At 32.4% G+C, this 26,396-nt stretch overlaps 1 protein-coding gene across 2 annotated transcripts; it reads right to left on the bottom strand.

Annotated features, from left to right (window-relative positions):
* Nucleotides 1-6,096: 6,096 nt before the first annotated feature.
* Nucleotides 6,097-7,063, bottom strand: LOC121217969 (uncharacterized). Of its 2 annotated transcripts, none has more exons than XM_041094768.1 (2): nt 6,797-7,063; nt 6,097-6,729 (listed from the first exon to the last, which is right to left on the bottom strand). In XM_041094768.1, exons 1-2 carry the CDS (start codon nt 6,942-6,944, stop codon nt 6,131-6,133), a joined length of 747 nt encoding a protein of 248 aa, XP_040950702.1. In that variant the 5' UTR covers nt 6,945-7,063; the 3' UTR covers nt 6,097-6,130. The 2 variants fall into 2 exon arrangements, with proteins under 2 accessions (XP_040950702.1, XP_040950703.1); XM_041094769.1 differs by having other exon boundaries at nt 6,097-6,714.
* Between the last annotated feature and the right edge of the window lie 19,333 nt (nt 7,064-26,396).

The following is a 26,396-nucleotide window of genomic DNA, read 5'->3' as shown; positions in this document are numbered from 1 at the left end:
TGCATGTAAAATCTTCCTCAAGTTTTCCATGCAAGAATGCTATTTTTACATCTAACTGCTCAAGCTCCAAATCATAGATGGCCATAATACCAAGCAAGGCTCTAATCGAACTATGCTTCACAACTGGAGAAAATACATCCGTGAAGTCTACACCTGGAATTTGACCGTAACTTTTACAGCCAGCCTTGTTTGGTATCTGAGTTCTTCAACTCCTAAAGTTCTTTTTTATTTCTTTTTGAACGCCCATTTACAAAAACCAACCTTCTTACCTTTAAGAAGCTTCACTGGATCCCATTTTCTGTTCTTATGGAGCGATTTCATCTCTTCTTGATGAAAATCATCCACTTTCTTGAATCTTCACAACTAACTGCCTCAGAATAAGTAAATGGCTCTTGATTTGCATCTATATCTTCAGCCACATTTAAAGCATAAGCAACTAGACCAACCTCGGTGTACCTCTTTGGAGGTTTAATTTCTCTTCTAGGACTGTTCTTGGCACTAGAATATTATGGTAAAAAATAAACTCTACTCTGAGTTTCTATACTAACTTGAGGAGTAGACTCTATTGTAGATCTTGGATCAATCTGAAGCTCCACCTACTTTTGTTGACCTTTATTAGAAAAGTCTTTAAGAGATAAGTTAGGTAGCATAGCAGTTTCATTAAAACTAACATCTTAGCTAATCAAAACTTTTCTATTTTCAGGACACCATAACTTATACCCTTTAATACTAGCCTTATAACCAAGAAAAATACATTTAATAGATCTAGGTTACAATTTCTCATTACCAACATGAGCATACGCAGGACACCCAAAATTCTTCAAATCATAATAATTAGCATGATTACCAAACCATACCACTTGTGGAGTCTTTTTCTCAGTGGTAACGAACGGAGATCGGTTAATCAAAAAAACATGTAGTAGAGGCCGCTTCAGCCCAAAACAACTTCGATAAACAAGCATTCGACAACATACATTGAACATTTTCCATGATTGTTCTATTCATCCATTCTACAACGTTGTTTTGTTGTGGAGTATAACGAACTATCAAATGTTTCATGATTTCTTCTTATTTGCACAATTCATTAAACTTATCAAAACAGAATTCCAAGCCATTATTTGTGTGAAGGTGTTATATATGTTTTCTTGTTTGCTTCTTGATCATATTTTTCTAAGCCTTAAATGTAAAAAACACATCACTTTTCTGCTTCAAGAAGAATGCCAAAACTTTTTTAGAAAAATAATCAATGATCGTCAGCATATAATTAGCGCCACCCCTCGAAAGCACTCTGAATGGTCCCCAAAGATTAAAATGAATATAATCTAGCGTTCCTTTCGTGATATGGATTCCTCTGGTGAATCAAACTCTCTTTTGCTTCCCAAAAACACAGTGCTCACAGAACTTTAGTTTGCTAATGCTTTGTCCATCTAGAAGTCCTCTTTTTCTTAATTCTGCCATGTCATTCTCACTCAAATGCCCTAGACGCATATGCCAAAGTCTAGTAACATCATCATCTGACAAGGAAGAGAAAGTGAAAGTTGCATCACCAGTAATAGTAAAACCTTGCAAAATATATAACTTAACAGTCTTTCTCTACCCTTTTATCACAATAAGGGAACCCTTGCTAATCTTCAGAACCCCACTTCCAGCTGTGTACTTGTTCTCATTTGAATTAAGAGTACTCAACAAAATCAAATTCCTCTTCAATTATGGTACATGTCATATGCCACTAAGTGTTCTGACGACTCCATCGAACATCTTAATTTTGGTGGTGTCAATACCTGTGATTTTACATGAAGCATTATTTCTCATCAAAACAACATCTTCAGACATTGTTTCATATATTGTAAACCAATTTTGATTAGGACTCATATGGAAGGTGCAACCAGAATCAAGGATCCACTCATTGCTCACTTTAGACTTGTCGATAGAAATAACTAGGAGTTCACCATCGCAGTAACCTTCTACAACATCAGCTTCACCGGATTGTTCTGGTTGTTTTCCTTTTTAATTCGCAGCCTCCCTTTTGATCTTGTTCTGCAACTTATAGCACTCAGATTTAATGTGTCCTTTCTTCTTGCAGAAGTTACAGGTTTTACCTCTATTTGAAGATCTTGATCTACCATTAGATTTACAAGGATTTCGTTCATGTGTCCTCCCACAATTATCATCAGTATTTCATTCTTGTCTCTCACAAACAATGAGACCCTCTCCCTGAGAGTTAGATCCAACCACAAGATGTTTCATCTTGTCATACGAGGTTAAAGAAGCATATACTTTATCAACTGTGATAGATTCGCGGTTATACAAAATCGTATCTCTAAAAGGTTGAATAAGGTAGGGGAAATGAACTCTAAATCTTCTTTATCATACTAAACCTCCATGGCCTTTAAGTTTGAGAGAGTTTCTTTAAACACAGTTAAGTGTTTGTGCATGGACGCACATTCCTCCAATTGATGAGGATAAAGACGTTGCTTCATATGCAACTTACTAGTTAGGGTTTTCGACATGCATAGCTACTGTAGCTTTGCCCATAATGCAGCGACAGTCTTCTCCTTCATCACATCTTGTAGAATTTCATTCGACAAATGTAGATGTAATTTTTTTAAAGCATTTCAATCTTTACACTTCTTCTCTTCCTCCGTCAATGTCGAAGGCATCTTATCTATCATTAGCAGTGCTTCCTCCAAATTCATTTGTACAAGAACTTCTGCATCTTTATCTGCCACAACGCGAATATGGTGTTGCAATCCAACAGATGTACTTGTTCTCATTTGAATTAAGAGTACTCAACAAAATCAAATTCCTCTTCAATTATGGTACATGTCATATGCCACTAAGTGTTCTGACGACTCCATCGAACATCTTAATTTTGGTCGTGTCAATACCTGTGATTTTACATGAAGCATTATTTCTCATCAAAACAACATCTTCATACATTGTTTCATATATTGTAAACCAATTTTGATTAGGACTCATATGGAAGGTGCAACCAGAATCAAGGATCCACTCATTGCTCACTTTAGACTTGTCGATAGAAATAACTAGGAGTTCACCATCGCAGTAACCTTCTACAACATCAGCTTCACCGGATTGTTCTGGTTGTTTTCCCTTTTAATTCGCAGCCTCCCTTTTGATCTTGTTCTGCAACTTATAGCACTCAGATTTAATGTGTCCTTTCTTCTTGCAGAAGTTACAGGTTTTACCTCTATTTGAAGATCTTGATCTACCATTAGATTTACAAGGATTTCGTTCATGTGTCCTCCCACAATTATCATCAGTATTTCATTCTTGTCTCTCACAAACAATGAGACCCTCTCCCTGAGAGTTAGATCCAACCACAAGATGTTTCATCTTGTCATACGAGGTTAAAGAAGCATATACTTTATCAACTGTGATAGATTCGCGGTTATACAAAATCGTATCTCTAAAAGGTTGAATAAGGTAGGGGAAATGAACTCTAAATCTTCTTTATCATACTAAACCTCCATGGCCTTTAAGTTTGAGAGAGTTTCTTTAAACACAGTTAAGTGTTTGTGCATGGACGCACATTCCTCCAATTGATGAGCATAAAGACGTTGCTTCATTTGCAACTTACTAGTTAGGGTTTTCGACATGCATAGCTACTGTAGCTTTGCCCATAATGCAGCGACAGTCTTCTCCTTCATCACATCTTGTAGAATTTCATTCGACAAATGTAGATGTAATTTTTTTAAAGCATTTCAATCTTTACACTTCTTCTCTTCCTCCGTCAATGTCGAAGGCATCTTATCTATCATTAGCAGTGCTTCCTCCAAATTCATTTGTACAAGAACTTCTGCATCTTTATCTGCCACAACGCGAATATGGTGTTGCAATCCAACAGCAAAATATCATACTTTAATGTCGCCATTACCGTGATCAAGACAAGTAACTCGAAAAGCTCTTGATACCAATTTGTAGAGCTAATGTCGATAATGACAATATAAAACGATCGCAAAGCAAAAAGGAAGAAAAAATAAGAACACAGAGATTTTATGTGAAAACCCTTTTGGGAAAAAAAACCACGGACAAAAGAGAAGAAAATTCACTAATGTTGAAATTCAAATGATACAATAGGAGTTTAGACTACATCTATTTATAGGTTGAAAAACCTTATTCTAATCAATGTAAAATAAAAGAAATATAGTTCTATATGAATTTTACTTTTATTCTATTTTACCACTATTTTATTCTAACTAGGATTTGAGTCACTCAACTTTAACAAATGTAGATGGAAAAAAAAAGGAATTGAAACAATGTTAGAACATGGGGAGTCTTTCGTGATAGACAAGAGAAATGGTTGAAATGATATTGTCGGAATTAAAGGTAATTTTAAATGGACTTGAAATAACATGAATTTCAAATTTAGACATATTTTGTGGTGGTAACAATACTTCATGAAGACACCAATGAAGGAAGAAACTTGTCATAAGCAAATGATACAGTGACCTTGGCTAGTACAGATAAAGCATATATATATATATATAGGAAGGCAAACAATGTCTATTCACTTCATAGACAAACTTTCTAGTAGCAATACCCCGGGCGTAAACTTTTGATGCACCACCATAAGGAGTACACAAGTAAATAATGCGGAACTCAATGGGGATTACTAGAAGAAGAACTATCTCATATAGTAACTCGGGAGTAAGTTGCCTTTAAAAAAAAAAGCCTAATACTAAATAAATATATAAATTACCATGTATATATATATAAGATATTATTCTTTTTTTAGGAAAAGATATTATTCATTATTTGTGTAAACATTAAACAAGAATCATATTGGGTCGTTCATGTATGTTATTGTATTTATATATTTTATTATATTTAATTGTGTTTAAATATAAAATATTTATATAAAATTTAATAAATTAATAATTTATATTTATATGAATTTAATATTTAACTATTTTTTTCCTATTCCTAGTTATATTTATAACGTGAAATTCAAATTGACTCAGAGAATAATTACATAAGTTAAAAGGAGAAAAGGAGAAGGAGATGGGTAGATTGAAATAAAACAAGTAACACCACCAGCCCCACCTGCGTTATAAATTTTATTAAATAAATTTTTAGTTTTTCTTATTTTTATTAAATTATTTATTCAATATTTTAATTTTATGATAACATTTTAGTGTGTTTTTTTTTAAACATTAATCTTTTTATCATCTATTTTGTATACAATACTTAAAACTATTTATAGCTCTTCCCAACTCTTAAATAGGAAGATAATGTGCTTTAATATACTCGAATCTATGTCCTCCTACACTGACAATAATATTGATGCCAATCAAATTAAAAGTCAATCAGCACATCTAATATATTTTTAAATTATAATGAAATAATAATAGAAATTTCACAGCATTCCAAACTCATTTATGATTTTTTTTACCAACAATAGACAAAATTATTATCTTTTATTTATATACAGGTTTTAAATCTAAATAACCTAATGTCACATCATTATGTTTGGAAGAGGATGTTGCCTCTCTCCCTGAAAAAATTACCAAAGAAATTAAGAATAAAAAAAACAAAAAAGTACAAATAAAAATAATAATTGGGTTGGTCAAGAAACTCTAAAAATATTGTTGATTAGAAGGGAACAGCCGTGTCTGTTGGCGAATTGAATGTTGAAGGTTAATAATTAAATTCGTATTATACGACTATATACTTTATGAATATTAAAAAAATAACGACACACAAGATTGAAAATTAATATAACATAATTAAGAATGTAATAATAAGGTATATTTTATTTTTATGAGAAAAATACGGTTTAAATTTTCGAAATAATACTATTAAAAAAGATAATCATAAATTTAATAATATTAATTTTTATAAATATGAAAAATATATACAAGTAATGAAGCGGACATTAAAGATTAGATTCTAACCTATGTAAATTATATGGTTTGAATTTCATTAAATAGGTTTTTATTTTTAATATAAACGCTACAATACTTTATTTTAATTATAATAATCTATTGAAATATGTATTATTTATAATTATAATTATGAACTTACAAAATCGATATAACACAAATTATCCACATAAAATTATGATAGGATAAAATCCACATACTTGATAAGAATACGTGAATTACAAGTCTTAACTAAAACGAAGTACCTGAGAAGGAGTACGACTTTGGTGCTGATTAATGTGACTAAACCTTTCTTCTTTGTTGTTATCAACAATGATTGTGATAAAAGATCCATCTTCTTCCTCTCTGAGATAATCTGAAGAAAGCTTAAATCCGCCATTGTTATGAACATCTTCCTTTAATGGTTTCCTATGAAGCTTCACTTCAGCTTCTTTCAAAAACTTGAACCTCGAAGCTGGAGGATGAAGCGATGATGATGATGATGATGAACTTAACCTATTAAAATTTGCATCAGCTTCGGGTTCAAACAAAGGGTTGAATCCCAATTGGTGACTGAAACAAGCAACATCAATTGGAGTTAGTGGAGGGGTAAAAAATGGAGGTGAAGAAAAAGGGGTTAAGTATGGGGTTTCGAAAGACTCCAAATCCTCCATTGTTTCTTCAGTAATTGTGAAGAGAAATCTGGGTGGCAGCTGCTCATCATTTCCATTTCCATTTCCATTCCCATGCTCTTCATCTAAAGGCTTCAACAACAAATCTTTGTTCGATTGCAGATTACGATGATGATGATGATGATGACTTTGCTCTTCTTCTGCAAATATAATTTCTTGAGGATTCAAAGTTGAGTTAGGCATGGAAGCTGATGAAACAAAACATGTAAAGCAAATCTTTACCTGGATTTTTTAAATCATTTTCAAGATCTGTGCTTGTTCTTAACCTGTTCTTCCACCATAACAGATAATATACTTCAGCAATCAAAGCTAATACAAGACAGCCAAAAACTATGCTCAAACCAAGCCCTACACTGCTCAAGGATTTCATTTTTCTTTTACTTTTTTTCAACTCGACCCTCTAATTTTACATCAGAAAAACAAATCAAAAGCCCTCGAAACAAGTGGGAAAAATGATTAAAAGAATTTAAAGCCTATTAACAATCTTCAGAAAACACAACCAAAAGAAGCTCATTTTGAACTTTTTATCAAGAGGGTTAGAAATATACCCTTCATAGCTAAAAATAAAAATAAAAAAAAATCTTAAAACTTGTGGTAAAAGAAATTAAAAAATTATTTTTCTCTCAAAATCACATGATTTTAATCATCAAGTATAATAATGAAAAAGGTTTGAGATAAATCTCAATACTATTCATTAATTTTGTTGTAATGTAGAATGTTAAATATAAATTTTGGTTTTATTTATTTTTAAATCAAATTTTAATTTAATTTAATTTTTACAAATTATTAAAATAATTATAATTATATTATTTTTTTAATTTTACCTATTACATACATAAATAATTATAATTTTTTATGATCTACGCGAAAAGTTGAGATAGTTAAATAAAATAATGATAAATAAAAATGGAGAGAGCTTTGTATTTGATGGTTGAGACTTGAGAGGGTCCCTGGCTTCTAGAGATACTCACATGGCTCACTAACAAAAGGAGAGTGAAGTGTCTTTTTGCATGCGGGATAATATTTGAGACGAAATGATTTATAAGTTATTAAAAAAAACATCATATATTAAAAAAATACAAATGCAAAATGAATATATAAATATACTTAAAATTTTATAATATATAAATGATTAATAAAAGATTTTAAGTTGAGATGGATTTTCTGTCTTTCTTTATAATTTTACATGGGAGGATTCTCAAAAAGAAAAGAGAGGGAAAAAATAAATATGAAGACATTGATTTATGGGTGAAAGGTATATAAAACACAGAGAATTTATAACTAGTTATAGATATAGTTAATTGAATTAATTATATAGACAAACACCACCAATTTTATAGGTGAAACTCATAATTGTTTTTTTTTTTGTTTTTAGATAATGTGGTTCAATTGTGTATACTTTGAGGTAGAACAGATTAAGTGAAGTCGGGTTGTGATTTAATTATTCACAATTATTTTATCTAAATTCAATATGAGAAGATTTATTGGTACAATTAACTATTGAAAATTAAAAGATCGTCTTTATATATTTTCATTTAATTCTTTTGATTTCAAGTTCAATAGTTAAAACAGGGTTCATACAATTGTGTGGTTAGGTAGTGTGACAGGGTTCAACCTATGTGGTGCAAAGACATGACCGTATGACCAAACGATGTAATAATCTATGCTCATATAATTCAGGGTCACACAGCCATGTCTCCAAGCCATGTAACTCTCTGAAACTGCTTGGACCTAAAATCACAAAAATTAAACAAAGCACATGGTTGTGTCTTACAATCGCGTGGGGCACATGACCGTTTGGCAGACCATGTCACAGGCCGTGTGTACCCAAAAACACCTTCAAACACAAGTCATTTCACACACCCTCTCTTAGGTTCCAAGCCATTCATTAACCAACATCCAAACCTATTTAAAATGTGCCAAAACATGTCAAAATATATCAATTCACAATCACCCTAAGTGCCTAACCAATATTCCCTCATTGGCACCTCAATTCAAACATTAACATCAAACATTCAAATCAAAGATATATTAACATGTTAATCTCATTCAATTATCAACTATGGCTCAAATAATATATGCCAAAATCTTCCATTTATACAAACTTTCCAAAGGCAAATATAGTCAACCTAAAAACCATAAGATTCCAAAACCAAAATGTCCAATTCAACATTCATCACAAGTTTAATATAAAACATAAACTTAACATTTTATAACAACTTTAAACAAGCTTGTAAATTCAACAAGAACTTTAAGTTTAACAACTTCAAAACCCTATATACATGCCACAAATCGAAATAACCAAATCAAAACTACCGAAATAGAAGTTTGATAATGTGAACCTTGAAATTGATTCGCTCAACCAGTTCCACAAAATGTTAACTATAGAAAATAAGAACAAACAGGTTAAGCTTAAATAACTTAGTAAGTTCATAGATGAAATTCAAATCAACTTACCTCAATTAACAATGTAAAAAAAAATATAGCTTAGATTAATTTCACCTGACAGTACGAGAATTCACACAATTAGTACAGAATTAGTTCCTCAAATAATTCATGCTAATTAACAGTTCAACCAAAACCTTCATATACATAACATAGACATTTCATTTCATCAATACCAAATGAAACGTTCAAACATGATATTACTTTAATACAAACCTTTTAATGAATAATCATTGAAAATAATAAGTCATTTTGAGATTAATCATAATTTTCATAGCTCGATGAACTATAGCAACATGACTTGGATACACGGGTTTCCCCAAAAGACACCAGAGAGCATCAAAATGCTAACAGAATCACCGAATTGCAATCCCGAACAAGCGTGCGTTCTAACCCTGTAACACCCCATACCCGGCCTAGACGTTAAAACCAAGTCTGGAGCTTACATCAAAACGTTTAAAAAAACCAACATTAAAGTAATTTAAACTTCGTCATTTAGAAAACACCAAACCAACGTGGAAATTTGAGCTTATAAACCAAAATCTGAAATAAAACATATGTTAATTCAAATTTAAACAAATAGTAAAATTTTAATAAAGGGAGATGACCGAGCTCCCGACACGGTAACCCTCCTAACTCTATGGGTTATCTGTAATGCAATCAACGAATAAAATGAGCTTATAACTCAATATGTGTAATTGATATATAGGCAAAACAACAATACATATATAACAATAATTACCCAAATTCAGATACAGAATCTTAAACGGATGATACTCAGTAATATTGTAATAGTTCAGGTAAGACGTAGAACAGATTAGAATCGGATGCAGATTCCTACGCCCCATCCACTACACACCATCTCCGACCATCCAAACACCCCATATAGGATATTAAGTGCACATCTAGCCCTATACACCAATTTGTGTCGGTATGACACATATCAGAGTAATTACAGAATAGCTACTAGATCAGAATACGATAAATCGCTAGAATCAAATACAGAGTTGTGGCTTAGCTACTCAATTCGGCAAATCATTAAATTATCGACACTTCCTTCTTTATACCACTCCTACCCAATGCGGATGTAGACTAAAAATATCAAATATTAGGGATGTACATACAGTTATTCAATTACAATCCACAATTAGATGATACAGCTCATTATCATTCAACAATTACTACTTCAATTATACGTACATATAATTGATTATTCAGCCTTAGAATATTAAATATCCAGTTGTACAATCTAATTCAGATCATACAAACCCTATAGAAGGCCTATGTTCGATTTGCATGACGCTTACGGTCCTAGGAAAAATTTTAGTATCTTGGCCCACACGCCTGTGTGGATCCACAAGACATGGGTGTCTGGCCCGTGTGGTCCACACGGTCATGTAGCTCAAAATAGTGAGTTATACGGTTTGGCACAACGACCAAGCACACACTTGTATGACTCACAACCTCTCACACGGCCTGGACACACGCCCGTTTTCCTATCCCATGTGACTCTAAATCCAAAGTAGTGAGTTACACGGCCGTTGTAATACCCTAAAAATTACTATAGTAAGAAAGTAAGATAGTATCCTTGATATAGTAAAATAAGGAAATAAAATGACAAAAAGGGAAATTTTAAGTAATGTCAACATTGGGAAGTATATTATGACATATTAATTCAAGAAAGATTAAATCGCAAAAGTGAGAAAAATTTTGTTGCCCAAGAGTAAATACTCAAAATTTGAGGGGTTCAAGTGTAAATATGAAAAGTTAAAGGACCAATAGTGAAAATATTTTAAGGGTGGAATGATCTAGAAACTAAGGAAAATGGATGAATTAGGACCAAATTGAATAGGTGAAGAATTATGAGGGACTAAATCGTAGTTTTACCAAATTAAGTGATGACTCAAGGATGTAATTTTAAAAGATCATAAAGGGAAAAATAGTCAATTAGAAAGAGAGAGAACTCTAGAAGGTAATGATGACATTAGAGATATTTTGATGATATTTTATAATTATTTAATTAGATAAATATTATTTTATTAATATTTTAATGAGATGTTTTATTATTATTTTATTTAGTATAAAAGGAAAGAAATATGAAGAATTCTCATCATCTTTTCATGCACCCACATGAGAAGAGAAGAGAAGAAAGAAATTTTCCTTTCTTTACAATTTGGTCCTTTTATCAAAAATTCACCATTTTCACTTAGAAATCAAAAGAATTTCCATAGCTACCAAGAGAGAAAAATAATAAGGAGACAATGGGGAGCTATAATATCAAGTTAGATTCAAGATATAGAAGTTAGAGTAGAGAGAAAATCAAGTTAAAGATTGAAATCAATAGAACAAGGTAAGAACATCAAGATTTCAATATATTTTTGAGTTTAATATTATTGAAAAAGTATGAAAATGATGTTAAAAGTAGAGTTTTATTATATAAGGTTCTATGTTCTTGATATGTTAGTGAAGGGAAATAAGAGGAATTTATGGGAAATATTGTAGAGAAAGAACAGGAGGGTGTTATAAATTTGGTTATCAATATTTTACACTAAAACAGTTTGGACAGCAGCAGTAGTCTGACTTTGAAAATTCACCAAAAATTATTGAAATTTAATTAGAGTTTAATTAAAGTACTAAATTAAATCCTATTGAGCCTAGTTTTACATGGAAGAAACGGTGTAAGCAAAAGAATTTCATATTATGAGATATATGAATTTTTGTGAGACAGGGTCAGATTGATTAGGGGTTTAAATTAAATTCCCTTGTTCTGACTTTGGAAAATCATCAAAAATTGTAAAAAAATAATTAGAGGTTTAAATTTATATGTTTAAATTATTGATGAGTCTATTTTCAATATAAACAAACAGATATATCAACCAAACCCCGTACTAAGAGATAATTAATTTTTAGTAAGCAAAGGCCAAAGCTGCCAAACAACAGAACAAGGATAAATTTGAAGATTTTACTGTACTTATTGGCTAAACTATAAATTCTGAAAAATTTATGGTAGAAATATATTTGAGTCTAGTTTCAAAAAAATCAAGCGAATATTAATTTATAATTCTTTATCTCAAGATATAAATAATTTGTTGACTATGACTCAAGTGGACAGCTTTAATATGAACATAAGTAAATAGTAGAATTATAGATAATATTACATCTAAGCATGTTATATACATTAAGGATGTGGAATGGAGAGAAGGAGGAGGAAAATATATGAATATTCATCTAGCATGGGTTTTCATTAAAAATGGCTAATTTGCATGTTTTAGGCTCTGGGACTAAATTGAATAAAAGTAAAATTTTAAGGGTAATTTTGTAAAAATGTCAAAAATGACCAAATTGCATGAAATGAAATTTTTATTGTCTAAATTAATATATTGAAAGAAACTATTAATATCAAGTGGGTTTAGAACTATAATTTTGTTGTATGATGATATTATAAAGTGATTTTGTTAAGTATTGATGATAGGATCAAATTATGAAAATGGTTAAAATATTAGGGTTTGGTATTAAATTTCTATTTTATTAAGGGTTGTTTGATAGCCTAGAATATTTGGATAAATTATTAATTGAGTAAATTAGTTGATTTGATAGATTAATTAGTTAAGGGACTAAATTGTAAAAGTTGTAAAAGTTGGGGTAATTATTTAAATTTGAAAAAAAATGAAGGGTAAAAATAGTGAAATGAATTGAAACCGAAAATATATGCTAATGAATGAGTAATTTTATATTTTAGATCAAGATTTCGTAGATACTCGTGAAAATAAAAAAATAGTGAAATAGTCCCTAAACTCCTGCAATTATTACAATTCAATTCAAATAAGTTTGTATGGTTAAAATTTAATGTTTATTTATTAAATTTATGAATGGTATTATGTATTTATTCATATCTATTACTGAAAACAAAATTATTGTTAAATTATGAAATTGAATTAAATGTTCAAAACAAGTGGAATGCGGGATTGAGTACAATTGTTCTGTGGCAAAGGATGAATTGACAGATAAGACCATAACTGGGTTATGACACTATGAACGTAAGACTATGGTTGGATCATGGCAGTGTTTAAATGTAAAACCATAGCTGGGCTATGGCATTTTGATGATAAGACCATAACTGGGTTATGGCACTATGAACGTAAGACCATGGTTGGACCATGGCAGTGTTTATATGTAAGACCATAGCTGGGCTATGGCATTTTGATGATAAGATCATAACTGGGTTATGGCACTACGAATGTAAAGGATGAATTGACAGCAAATTATCCAAGTAAACCGAGGTTCAACATTTGTTACGAACTTTCATCTTTACTTTCTATTTAGCTCTCATGAGCTTCTGTTTAGCCTTCGGGCTTCTGAAAATGATGTACTCATATTCATAATTCATTCTTCGAATGGTAAAATAACAGAAGTTGTTTTTGGATGATATATGTATATGAAGAAACAGTAAGAGAATGATATGTGTCATGATATGTATATATAAACTCAAGTGTAAGTTGTGATGAGTAATAAACTCAAGTGTGATATGTTGATAAAATAAGTTTATCAATGTTGAATTTATATGAAATATGTTTAAGTATGCTAACAAGTGTTGTTGTTGATGCTTAGACAAGTGCCAAGTTACTGGTTAAAATGGTAACATGTTTATTATATGATACGTTGAAAGGGTAAGTGGTCAAATGAAAATATACTTGTGCTCATGAAAGAGTGGTAAGTTTTAAGTTATGCAATTTCTTATAAAATTAGTTATTATGTGATTAATTCGAAAAATGTCTATGTTTAAATGCACTAGATTGTATCTATGGTTGAATGATATGCTTATGACTGGTGTGTTATGCATATGGAATGAGTGTGGAAAGTAAAGAAACGAAAATGAAAATAAAGAAATTTTGGAAGAGTTAAAGTTGTTTAAAATCCTACTATGCACGGAATATTATGTATAAGTGATACTGTAGATTTATTCACTTAGTGAGTTGTTAAATATAACTTCATGAGTATTGTGGTAGCAATATTAGATTATTCTTGATAAGTATAAATTTCATATTTGAAAAGGAAGTATTATGATTAAAGTTTATATGAGTTTACTAAGCATTCATTGCTTATGTATTTGTTTTCTTCTACTTTTCAGATTATTGGAAGCTTGTCGGAGATATATCACACTATCCATCTATTCTATCAGTATTTTCGAATGTTTTGATTTTGGTTATAATGGCATGTATAGGTATTTTGTTTAATGATGACTTATATGTAGCGTGTTGAGTTTAGCCACTTATTTTGGCTTGTTGTGAATGTCTAATTATGGCTTGTTGATATGTGTAATGTTGATTGTAGATAGACACAAAATTGGGTGAGAAATATGGTTTGTAAAATGACCTATTTTCATCCACACAGGCAAAGATACGGATGTGTGTCTCAACTGTGTGTGACACATGGCCAAGTGACACAGCCGTGTGTCCCCTGTATCTTAAATTTGTCCAAAACAGAATGCTCACATAGCCTAGCACACGGGCGTATGACTTGGCCATGTGACCCAGGTCAGTATACTCACACAAGCATGGACACGGGTTGAAACACGGCTGTGTGTCGCTATTTCGAATACCCACACGGCTTGAGATACGGGCGTGCCTCCAACCCGTGTAAGTCACACGGCATGGCCACACAGCCGTGTGACCCCTGTAGTGTTGGGAACTTTAAATATTTTCGAATTTTTTTTGAGTTTTTGACTTAGTCCATATGTGTTTCTAATGCGTAAAATTGGGCCTCGATGGTTCGTTTAAGGGGCAATAAGTATGATTTTGATTGGTTTCAAATATGAATGTTGGATGAAATGAAATATCTGATAATTAATTTGTAAACTCTGGTAATACTTTGTAACCCTATTGTGGCTACGGATTTGGGATAGGGGCATTACAGACGTGTGGCTTACACGGCCTACCACACGGTCGTATGGCGTCAGAAGTAATGTTTTTTGACACTCAAAACTTACATAACCTCAAGTTTTCATTACACATCTGGTATAATTTCAATGTAAGAGCAATGCAGAAGATCCTGGAACCTAAAATAATCATTCAATAACCAATTAAGTGACATAAATGACCAAATTTGCACAATTAAACACTTCACTAACGATGTCGAAAACTGCAACTCAAAACCTCTAAACGAACTACTGCTTACCGATGAGTCAACGTCAGTTACTTGAATTAGCGCGATGGAGATCGTTACCTTCAATGTCTATGCCTAAAAAGAAATTCAACGATCGTTTAAAAACGAATTCAAACAAAACAAGCCGAAACCAACTTCGACAAAAAACGAACGAAAACAAATGCTTAATAGAAATTCTACAATAAAACTCACGCAATTAAGCTTTTAGTCAACCAACAATGAAATGTACACCTACCCAAACTCATAGTAGCAAAATTTCTGACAACTTTAGTGACTGGGAAACCAAAAAGAAAAAAAAGAAAAAGAAAGGGGAGAAGTAGAGGATGAAGAAGAAAAACTAACGAAAAAAAAGGAAAAGAAAAGGATGAAAAAAGCGTTCATGAACCAATTTTTTTTAAAACAAAACTAATTCTGCAAAGTAGCAAAAACATATTCTCGTTTCTCTTACGCAGAGACTCGAACAAAATACCACAGAGTATACATAAACTTAATCATCAAACCAGCAAGCTCATTCTTGACACAAATTAACGCATAACTAAACTTAAGTCGTCAGTTCAATGATAGGAATTATGCCAAAATAAACTGTAAAATTTTAATAGAGAAGACTTGAACCCTCGACCTCATACATAGAAATAGAGCACTTAACCATAGATACAGAGACTCAATTATTGACAGAATTTATCAAACAAATGTTCAACTTTTTGGGGCATTACAACTCTCTCCCCCTAAAAGAAATTTCGACCTCGAAATTTACCTGATTCAAATAGATGAGGGTATTGCTGACAAATCAAATCCAAATTCCCAAGTGGCTTCCTTGATACCATGATTCCATCTTAGGACCTTAACCAGAAGGTTGGTTTTCCTTATCAAGACCTTTACGTCTCGGTCTAGATTTCGAATAGGTTCCTCCTCAAAAGTCAGATCCAGTCTCACATTAATCTTCTCAACAGAGACAATGTGAGAACAGTCAGATCGATACCGTCTCAACATCGAGACATGGAACACATCATGAATCTGATCTAACTAAGGAGGTAATTCTAACTGATAAGTGAGAGGTCCGATATTTTTCAGAATACGGTAAGGTCCAATAAACTTCAGGCTCAACTTGCTGTTACGTCCGAACCGAAAAACCTTCTTCTAGGGAAAAACCTTCAAAAACACCTAATCACTCACCGAATACTCAATATATTTTCTCTTAATATTGTCATACAATTTCTTTCAATTAGAAGCTACCTTAAGATGGTATCGAATCAATCTAACAATATTTTCAATCTAAGAAACTAGCCCGAGACCCAATACCCGACATTCACCTAACTTTGTCCAACATAGAGGGGTTCAACACTTACAAACATTAAAGCCTCGTAAGGTGCCATCTGAATGCTAGACTAAAAGCTACGATTATACGTAACTCAACCAGCAGCAAATAATCCTCCCAACTACCACGGAAGTCAATTACACAACTCCACAGCATATCTTCTAGAAGCTGAATAATTTACTGAGAATGTCCATATGTCTGAGGATGGTACGTAGTACTAAAATCCAATCGGGTACTCAAAGCCTCGTGAAGCTTCTTCCAGAATCAAGAAGTAAAACATAGATCACTATCAGAAATGATCGAAACCAGAAATCCTTGTAATCTTACTATTTCAAAGACATACAACTTAGCTAATTTCTGAAGCGAATATCAGTCTATACTGGAAGAAAGTGAGCAGACTTAGTCAAACAATCAGCAATGACCCAAATCGAATGCTTTTTAGTGGGTGTCAAGGGCAACACATTAACAAAGTCCATAGTTACACACTCCCACTTTCAAAGGGGAATCTTAACCAGTTGTAGCAAACCTGAAGGTAGCTGATGCTCAAACTTAACATTCAGACACGTCAAACAATGAGAAACAAAAGCAGTTACCTCTCGCTTCAAACCAGGCCACCAATAAACGTCACGGAGATCTCTGTACATCTTATTCCCACTGGGATACATAGCATAAGGGCTACTATACGCTTCCCATAAAATTGACTGCCTCAACTCAACATCATTAGGCACAGAGATCCAACCCCTAAAACATAGAACCCTGTCACCATTTAGTTTAAATTTAGAAGTTCCACTATCCTCAATCTGAAAAAAACGAGGAACCAGAGGCTCATCACTCAGCTGTTTAGTTCGAACATGATCAACTTAGGTCAGCTTAATCTATAACTCAGCCAGAAGACTATAGTTGTCAAATAAACTTAAACAAGCAAACATTTCTCTCAAATTAGTCATCGCTTTATGACTAAGAGCATCGGCCACAACATTGGCCTTACCCGGATGATACTCTATCGAATAGTCGTAGTCTTTAAGCAACTCAACCCATCTACGCTGCCTAAGGTTCAACTCCTTCTGAGTTAGAAAATACTTGAGGCTCCTATGATCGGTGTAGATGATACACCTCTCACCATACAGATAGTGCCTCTAGATTTTTAGAGTGAAGACAACTGCAACTAACTCAAGGTCGTGCGTAGGATAGTTGTCATAGGGCGACTTAAGCTGTCGAAGCGCATAAGCCACTACCTTGTCATCTTGTATCATAACACAACCCAAACTGATCTGTGAAGCGTCACTGTAGGCAACAAACTTCTTACCTAATGTAGGCTATACTGGAATAGGTGCTTATGCCAGAACGGACTTGAGCTTCTTAAAGCTCACCTACTGCTCATCAGACCACACAAACGAAGCGTTCTTACTCAACAACTTAGTTAGGGGAGCTGTGATAAGCGAGAACCCCTTAACAAAAATCCTGTAATACCCTTCCAAACCAAGGAAACTCTAGATCACGGACACATTCTTCGGCTGTTTCCACTCGATTATAGCTTTCACTTTCTTAGGATCAACTTGGATCCCCTCAGCAGACACAACATGGCCTAGAAAAGTAACCTCTTGCAAACAGAATTCACAATTACTAAACTTAGCACACAACTTTTTCTCCCGGAGTATCTGCAGAACTATTCGAAAATGTTCATCATTCTCACTTTTAGTTTTCAAATAAATCATAATGTCGTCAATGAAGGCTACAAAAAACTGATCCAAATACGGTTGAAATACTTGATTCATCATATCTATGAACACAACTAGAGCATTCGTTAATCCAAAGGGCATGACTAGGAACTCTTACTGCCCATAACGAGTCTTGAAAGTTGTTTTATACAGATCAATTTTCTTAACCTTGAGCTGATGGTAACTAGAACGAATATCAATTTTGGAAAATACAGATGCCTCGCGGAACTGATAAAATGGATCATCGATCTTTAGAAGTGGATATCTATTCTTTACTGTCAACTTATTCAATTGCTGGTAATCCACACACATTCTCATCGTGCCATCTTTTTTCTTGACGAATAGCACCGGTGCTCCCTATAGGGACACACTCGGTCAGATGAACCCTCGATCGAGAAGTTCCTGAAGCTTATCTTTCAATTCCATAAGCTCATTTTGTGTCATGTGATGAGCTATGAACACTAGAGCACTACTTAGTAACAGTTCAATACCGAATTCAACTTCCCTTTCTGGTGGTACTCCCAGCAATTCATCAAGGAAAACATCTGGGAAGTCTTTCATAGTTCTAATATCCTTAACAAAAAGTTGTACAGAACTAGAATTAGATACAAAGGCTAGGTATGCCTCGCAACCTTTCCGAACTAGTTTTTCAGCTACAAGAGTGGAGATCACGTTAGAAAGGTAATCTCAATGCTCACTATTTATAATGATATCAAAATCCTCATCTGATCTCAAAATAACCCTCTTAGAGGCACAGTCTAAACTGACTCGATGTTCCACAAGCCAATCCATTCCCATAATTAGATCGAACTCACCAAATGGAAATTCCATCAAGTTAGTCAGAAACATAATGCCTTGAATCTCTAACGGAACTCGTCTATAAATCTTATTAACTCGAACTGACTGACCCAAGAGACTAATTATAGAAATCGCTTTAGCAGTACACTCATCAGATATACCCAAATTTACAAATACAATACTAGATAGTGTGAATGTGTAGACCCAATATCAATCAGAGCAAAGTATAGAATAGAATGAATAAAGAACGTACCCACTTTAACGTCGGCATCATCTCTATCCTTACGGTGCCTCGCCACGTACACTAAAGCAGGTTGTTGTGCCTCAGGCTGACCCGCACCTCTTTCCAACAAAAGCAGCATGGCCTGAGATAGTACGTCATCCCCGGCTGTCGGAGTCTGAGACCTAATTTTAGAAGTAGGAGTACCAACATTCTCACTGGTCTTCAGATTCGGAATACTGTCCCTAGAGGATGACTCTACTCGAGCTCCTCCTCGGCGTCCATGATGCCAACACGAACCACGTCCACGTCTACGACTACCACACGAACTCATAATATCAACTTAGCTACAATGCCAGAAGTTCACAAATCAGTTCAGAATTCTCATCAATTATCTTATTTCACAGTTCATATCACAGTCTCTAACTAAAACGACAAGTTCAGTCATTATAGTAGGTTCCTAGCTAAATAATTTAGCTACAGCAGAGATATTTACAAGTTCGGCGCCGGAGACTCGGTCTTTTATAAAATCAATTTTTAGAGTTACTTGAATAAAATTTTCCTTCAGAAACACATTTTAATAAAAAAATAAGAGCCTAGAAACACAAGCTAAATTTTGTAAACCTGGCTCTGATACCACTAAATCTAACACCCAATACCCGACCTAAACGTTAATACCGGGTCTAGAGGCTACATCAAAATGTTTAAGAAAAACCAACATTAAAGTAATTTAAAGTTCGTCATTTAGAAAACACCAAACTAGGCAAACCAACATGGAAATCTAAGCTTACAAACCAGAATCTAAAATAAAACATATGTTAATTCAAATTTAAACAAACAGAAAAATATCTAATGAAGGGAGACAACCAAGCTCCCAACACGTCGACCCTCCTAATTCTATGGGTTACTTGTAATGCAATCAACAAATAAAATGAGTTTATAAATCAACATTTGTAACTGTTATATAGGCAAAACAAAAATACAGATAAAATAGTAATTACCCAAATTCAGATATAGAATCAGAAATGGATGATACTAAGTAATATCATAATAGTTTAAGTAAGACACAGAACAATTCAAATACAGATACAGAACATATTAGAATTAGATGCAGTTTCCTACCCGCATTCACTACACATCATCTCCAACCATCCCAACACACCATATATTGTATTAAGTACTCATCTAGGCCTACACACCAATTCGCGTTGAAATGACACATTTCAGAGTAATTACAGAATAGCTGCCATATCAAAATGTGATAAATTGCTAGAATCAGATACAGAGTTGTGGCTTGGCCACTCAATTCGACAAATCATTAAACTGTCAGCACTTCTTTCTTTATACCGCTCCCACCCAATGCAGATGCATATTATAGATGTCAGATATCAGGGATGTACATATAGTTATTCAATTACAATCAACAATTAGATAACACAGCTCATTATCATTCAACAACTACCACATCAATTATACGTACAAATAATTGATTATTCAGCATCAGAGTATTAAATATCAAGTTGTATAGTCTAATTCAGATCATACGGACCCTATAGAAGGCCTACGTTCGATTCGCACGATGCTTACGACCCTAGGGAAAATTTCAATATCTTGGCCCACACGCCCATGTAGATCCACATGGCTTGGGTGTTTGGTTTGTGTGGTCCACACGGCCTAACACACGAACGTCTGGCTCAAACAGTGAGTTACACGGTCTGACAAACGACCAATAACATGCCCATGCAACTCACAACCTCTTACACGGCATGGCCACACGCTAGTGTCCCTGGCCCTTATGACCCTAAATCCAAAACAGGTAGTTACACGATCTGGGCACATGCCCGTGTGACCAAAAATAGAAACAGTGAGTTACACTGCCTAACACATTGCCAAGCACACAACTGTGTGGCGTCGAGAGCCATGTTTTGTGGCTCTCAAAACTTACAGAATCTTGGGTTTTTCTTACACCCTAGTATAATTTCGATATAGGAGCAATGCAAAAGAATCCTGGAACCTAAAACGACCATTCAATAACCAAATTCACTACAATTAAACACTTAACTAACAATGTCAAAAACTTCGATGCAAAACCTCCAAACGAACACCACTTACTGACGAGTCAACGAAAATTACTCGAATTAGCGCGATGGAGATTGTTACCTTCAATGTCTACGCCTAAAAACAAAACTAATGATCATTTAACAATGAATTCAAACAAAACAAGCTGAAACCAACTTTGACAAAAAATGAACGAAAATGGATGCTTAACAGAAATTCTACAATAAAACTCACGCAATTAACCTTTCAGTCAACTAACAATGACATGTACACCTACTCGAACTCACAGCAGCAAAATTTTTGACAACTTTAGCGATTCGGAAACCAAAAAGAAAAGAAAGAAATAGAAAGAGGAGAAGAAAAAAAACTAACGAAAAAAAAAGAAAAGGAAAAGAGGAAGAAAAGTTTAGGAACCAATTTCTTTTAAAACAAAACTAATTCTGCAAAGTAGCAAAAACATATTCCCATTTCGCTTACTCAGAGACTCGAACACAAGACCATAGAGTGCACAAAAACTTAACCATCGAACCAGCAGGCTCATTCTTAACATAGATTAATGCATAAGTAAACTTAAGCCGTCAGTTCAATGATAGGAGTTATGCCAAAATAAACTATAAAATTTTAATAGAGCAGACTCGAACCCCCGACCTCAAACACAAAAACAGAGCACTTACCCACAGATACAGAGACTCAATTATTGATGGAATTTCTCAAACAAATGTTCAAATTTTTGGGGTGTTACAAGCCCTATTGACATGTTAATCGTATCCTAATCGTTTACTATGTTCAAACGGGCATTTTAATAGATTTTATCACATTTAAAATTCAAATACACTTCCCAAAATAGTCTTGTACACATGCTATCAAGCAGCTAAGTTCATTTCAATATCATATAATCGTAATATCCCAAATATTCATCAACTATCGAATATATATTTCCTCACCTGCACTTAATTGTAAACATTTTATAATTCCAATTTAACATCAAAATTCAACCCGAATACAATTTAACCAACTCACAATATTACAAGTTATAAATATATACATATATTCATCTATACTATGAGCTTACCTAGGATATGCTATTGGTTGACTCGTAGGGACTAATCCGCGATTTTCCCTTTCCTCTGATTATCCTCCGTACGATTCAATTGTTAATCCATATAATGATTAAGTTCAATTTATCAAATACACATACATTGTCAAACTCATTTCTATGCATGTGGCCTTTAAATTTTATTTTTCAAATTTCCTTAAACTTTTACACCTTGTTCAATTTAGTCCTTAAATCTAAAACTATTAAATATTTCACAATTGACCGCAATATAACAAAACCGAATTCAGTACCATCCCAAATCAGCTTTCAATCACTTAAAATTTTTCTAGATTTACATGCTAAAATTTACTTATTCTCATATTAGTCCTTAAACTCAAAACTAATAAAAATCCCTTTACAAAATAGTTCTAATCAACAACCAAGATTATAAATTCATCATTTAATTTCAATAACACCTAGAATTCATCAATGGAAAGTTTCAAAATATTTAACATTTTTATGAAATAGTTCTTAAGTTAGTTATGTTAAGCTACAACGATATCAAAAATATAAAAATTACTAAAACCGGATTAAAAATTCATACCATGCAAGAGTAACTAGGATGGAAGAAAGCTTGGAGAACTCTCCCATGGTGTATTCGGTTCAAAAGAGAAGAAAATAAAGATGATGAAGTTTCTTATGTTTTTTACTTATTATTATTACATATAATTTAATCCAAAAACACTACTAATCGTCTACCCACCATAGTAATGGCCTAATTGCTTCATAAGTCCTCTTGTATTTATTAATTAAACCATTTAACCAATAAAATTTAATAACGATTAAGTTTTACATCTTTTACAATTTAGTCCTTTTCCCTATATTAACTAGTCAAAAAATAAAATTTCCGAACCAAACCTTCACAAACTAAAATAACAACTCCATAAATTTAATCAAAATTTAATCAAAATAACATACCTCACTTTCCGAAACTACTTAACTTTCGAGACGTACCACTTATAGTTGACTATTTGTTCAATTATCAAATTTTAATCAAATCAAAATTCATTATAAACTATATTTAACCCATATAATTAAAATAATAAAGATTACGGACTCATTAGTCGGATTTGTGGTTCTGAAACCACTATTTCCAACACCACTAAAAACAGTCTATTACAGAATATATTGTATTTGTAATAGTAACACTTTTAAAAAAATAATAGTGTTATCTTCAATTAAAAAATTTAAATTAAAAAAATTTCAATAATTAAAAATAATAATTAAAAAATCAATTCTTCTATAAAATATGGTAGCATAAACCATCAATGGAGATGTTGCCATCATTGTCTCACAGAATCAAAACCTTAGACAACATTTTTTTAAATGTCATTTTCTTTAAATACATTACTTCAATTACATTTTTTTATTCAAATCAGAATTATTTTTATGTTTTTTTTTCCAACAAATTTTTATGTTCCTTTTTATGTTACTTTTGTTTAGAAAGGAAAAAAAGGGTTATATGTTTATTTCTAGTCTTAAAACGGAAGGATTAAAGAATAAAGGAAATCATTTATATAACATCAATCAAATATATATATTATAAACTAAGAAATTTATAACAAGAGAAAAGAATTAGAAAAATCGAAGTATGATTCAACTTTCCCTTGAATACCAAAAGTTTATATTTTCCTTCTATTTATAGGGCTTCAATCACCATAAGTTACCAAAAAAAAAGAATTAAGACACCCTATAAATTATTTAGGGGTTTCAAGAGTTACAAAAGTTATAAGAGAATGAATTTTAGGGGTTTTGGGAGTTATATAGAAATCCATTTATCAACGGATTTACAACACTCTCCCTTGGATGTCCATTAATGAAAATGTGCCTTGTTAAAACCTTATTAGAAAAAACTCTGTAGGATAAAAACTTAATGAAGGAAAAAGAGTACACAGTCACATATTAAAAGTTGTCTCATTAAAAATATTTACCAAGAAAACCCAGTAGAACAAAACATTTATTAAAAGAAAAGAGAACATTGTGTTTTAAACTCCCCCTAAGGGAAACGTTACATCTTTGAGTCAACATATTCCGTTTTGTTTAGTAGTGTTTCAAATGTTGTGGTTGGCAATGCCTTAAAAAAAATGTCAAATTATCACTAGAATGAATTTTTTAAATTTCTATATCACCTTTCTTCTCAAGATCATGAGTGAAAAATCATTTTGGTGAAATATACTTCATTATGTCATCTTTGATGTAACCACCCTTCAATTGTGCTATACAGTTGCATTATCTTTGTATAAGATAATTGATATCTTTTCTTGCAGAGGAAAATCACATATATTTTGGATATGTTGACCTTAGCCAAACACACTCTTGGTTTTCCTCATGCATTGCAATTATTTCTTTATGTGGATCCTATAAGTATCTAGTATCGGCATAGCCAACTAATAAAGATCTTGGATCGCTTGAGTAAAATAACCCCATACCAATGGTTTCTCTAAGATATCTAGATAAATTTTTAATTCCATTCTAATGTCTACATGTTTGAGAAGAACTAAATCCTGTTAAAAAGTTTACAACGAATACTATACCAAGTCGTGTATTGTTTGGAAGATATAAAAATGCCCCTATGACACTTATATATGATACTTCAGGACCAAGAAACTCTTCATCATTTTTGTAAGGACAAAATGAGTCTTTATTCACATCTGGTGATCTTACAGCAATCTCGTTACTCAATGGATGTGCTTTATCCATATAAAATTTCTTTAGGATTTTTTTTGTATAAGTTGACCGATGAAGATGAATTGCATCCTTTAAATGCTCAAGCTGCAGCCATGACCTTTTTATAAAAACATATGAAAAATTTGAATCATTTTTATAACCTTCTTTCAACAAATATTCACTAAGACAGTTGTATCACATGCGTCTAGATTTTCTTAATCCATAAAAAAATTTATTTTTTCTAATCGAGCAATTTTCCCAATGAACTCTATATTATTACATATTTTAAATATTGTTGATCGAGTCAAATATAAAGATTTCAAGTATCTTCATATAAGTCCCTTATATTTCTACCACAACTCTTTATTAAATATCTTTATACTTGAGAAATTAAAATATTTTTTAGCTATATAATATTTTCACCCAACCTCCTTTGAGGATCCATCTTTGTATGTTGTGGTGAAACAATTAAAACATATATTGCACAACCAAAAATTCTAAGACAAGCAATATTTATCTCCTAAACAAAAGTCAATTGCAATGGGGAGTATTTCTTATAAGTTATTAGCTTGATGCGTACAAGTGTTGTAAAATGAAAATGAACATAATTTCATGTTTAAACAATAAGTTTTGTTATCATAAGTAATTGTTTAGATATTTACTGAAGGTGTTCCATAATTTCTCTAACTTATTGTGCATATATATGACAGACTTTGCAAAAGTTTTCCAACTCATATTCAACAATCAATAAAAGTCTGAGATATAAACTCATTAGCATTAGTAAGATGAATTGCCATAATTTCATAATCTAAAATCAAGTTTTTAAAAAACATTCTTACAAACGACAGGTTGTGAGTTAATAACACATATGATTATTTTGTAGATGTGTCTACCAAAATCATATAAAATCAAAACCATCCACATAGTAATGAATAAGCCCATATTCATTTTAGAAATGTAAATTATTAAATCTCAACTTTAGTTAGTAAGTTTCTAATAATCAATTTTCATTGAGAAAAAGTAACATATGAGAATTCTTAAAAATAAAGAATCTTTTCGCTCTTTAATGAATGTCCATATTAGTTCTTAATTAATATTTGTATCATAAATGGCCAAAGATGCTCTAAGTAGTCACACCAAGTAGTAAATGTATTTGTATCAGTAAATTTTTGGTTTATTGTTTCAATTGGACTAATAATTGTATATTATAAGCCAAAAGACAAGACTTGTAATTTCTAAGACACATTTCTTTCTAGATAAATTTACATTATTTGTGGATACTGTAACACCCTAAACCAACCTAGACGGAAAGGCCAAATTTAGAACGCCATGTTAACTTACCA

This window comes from Gossypium hirsutum, chromosome D05, assembly GCF_007990345.1.
Source record: "Gossypium hirsutum isolate 1008001.06 chromosome D05, Gossypium_hirsutum_v2.1, whole genome shotgun sequence".
Lineage (NCBI taxonomy): Eukaryota > Viridiplantae > Streptophyta > Magnoliopsida > Malvales > Malvaceae > Gossypium > Gossypium hirsutum.
Note: the sequence above shows the minus strand (reverse complement) of the source record. Positions and strands in the feature narration are given on the sequence as shown.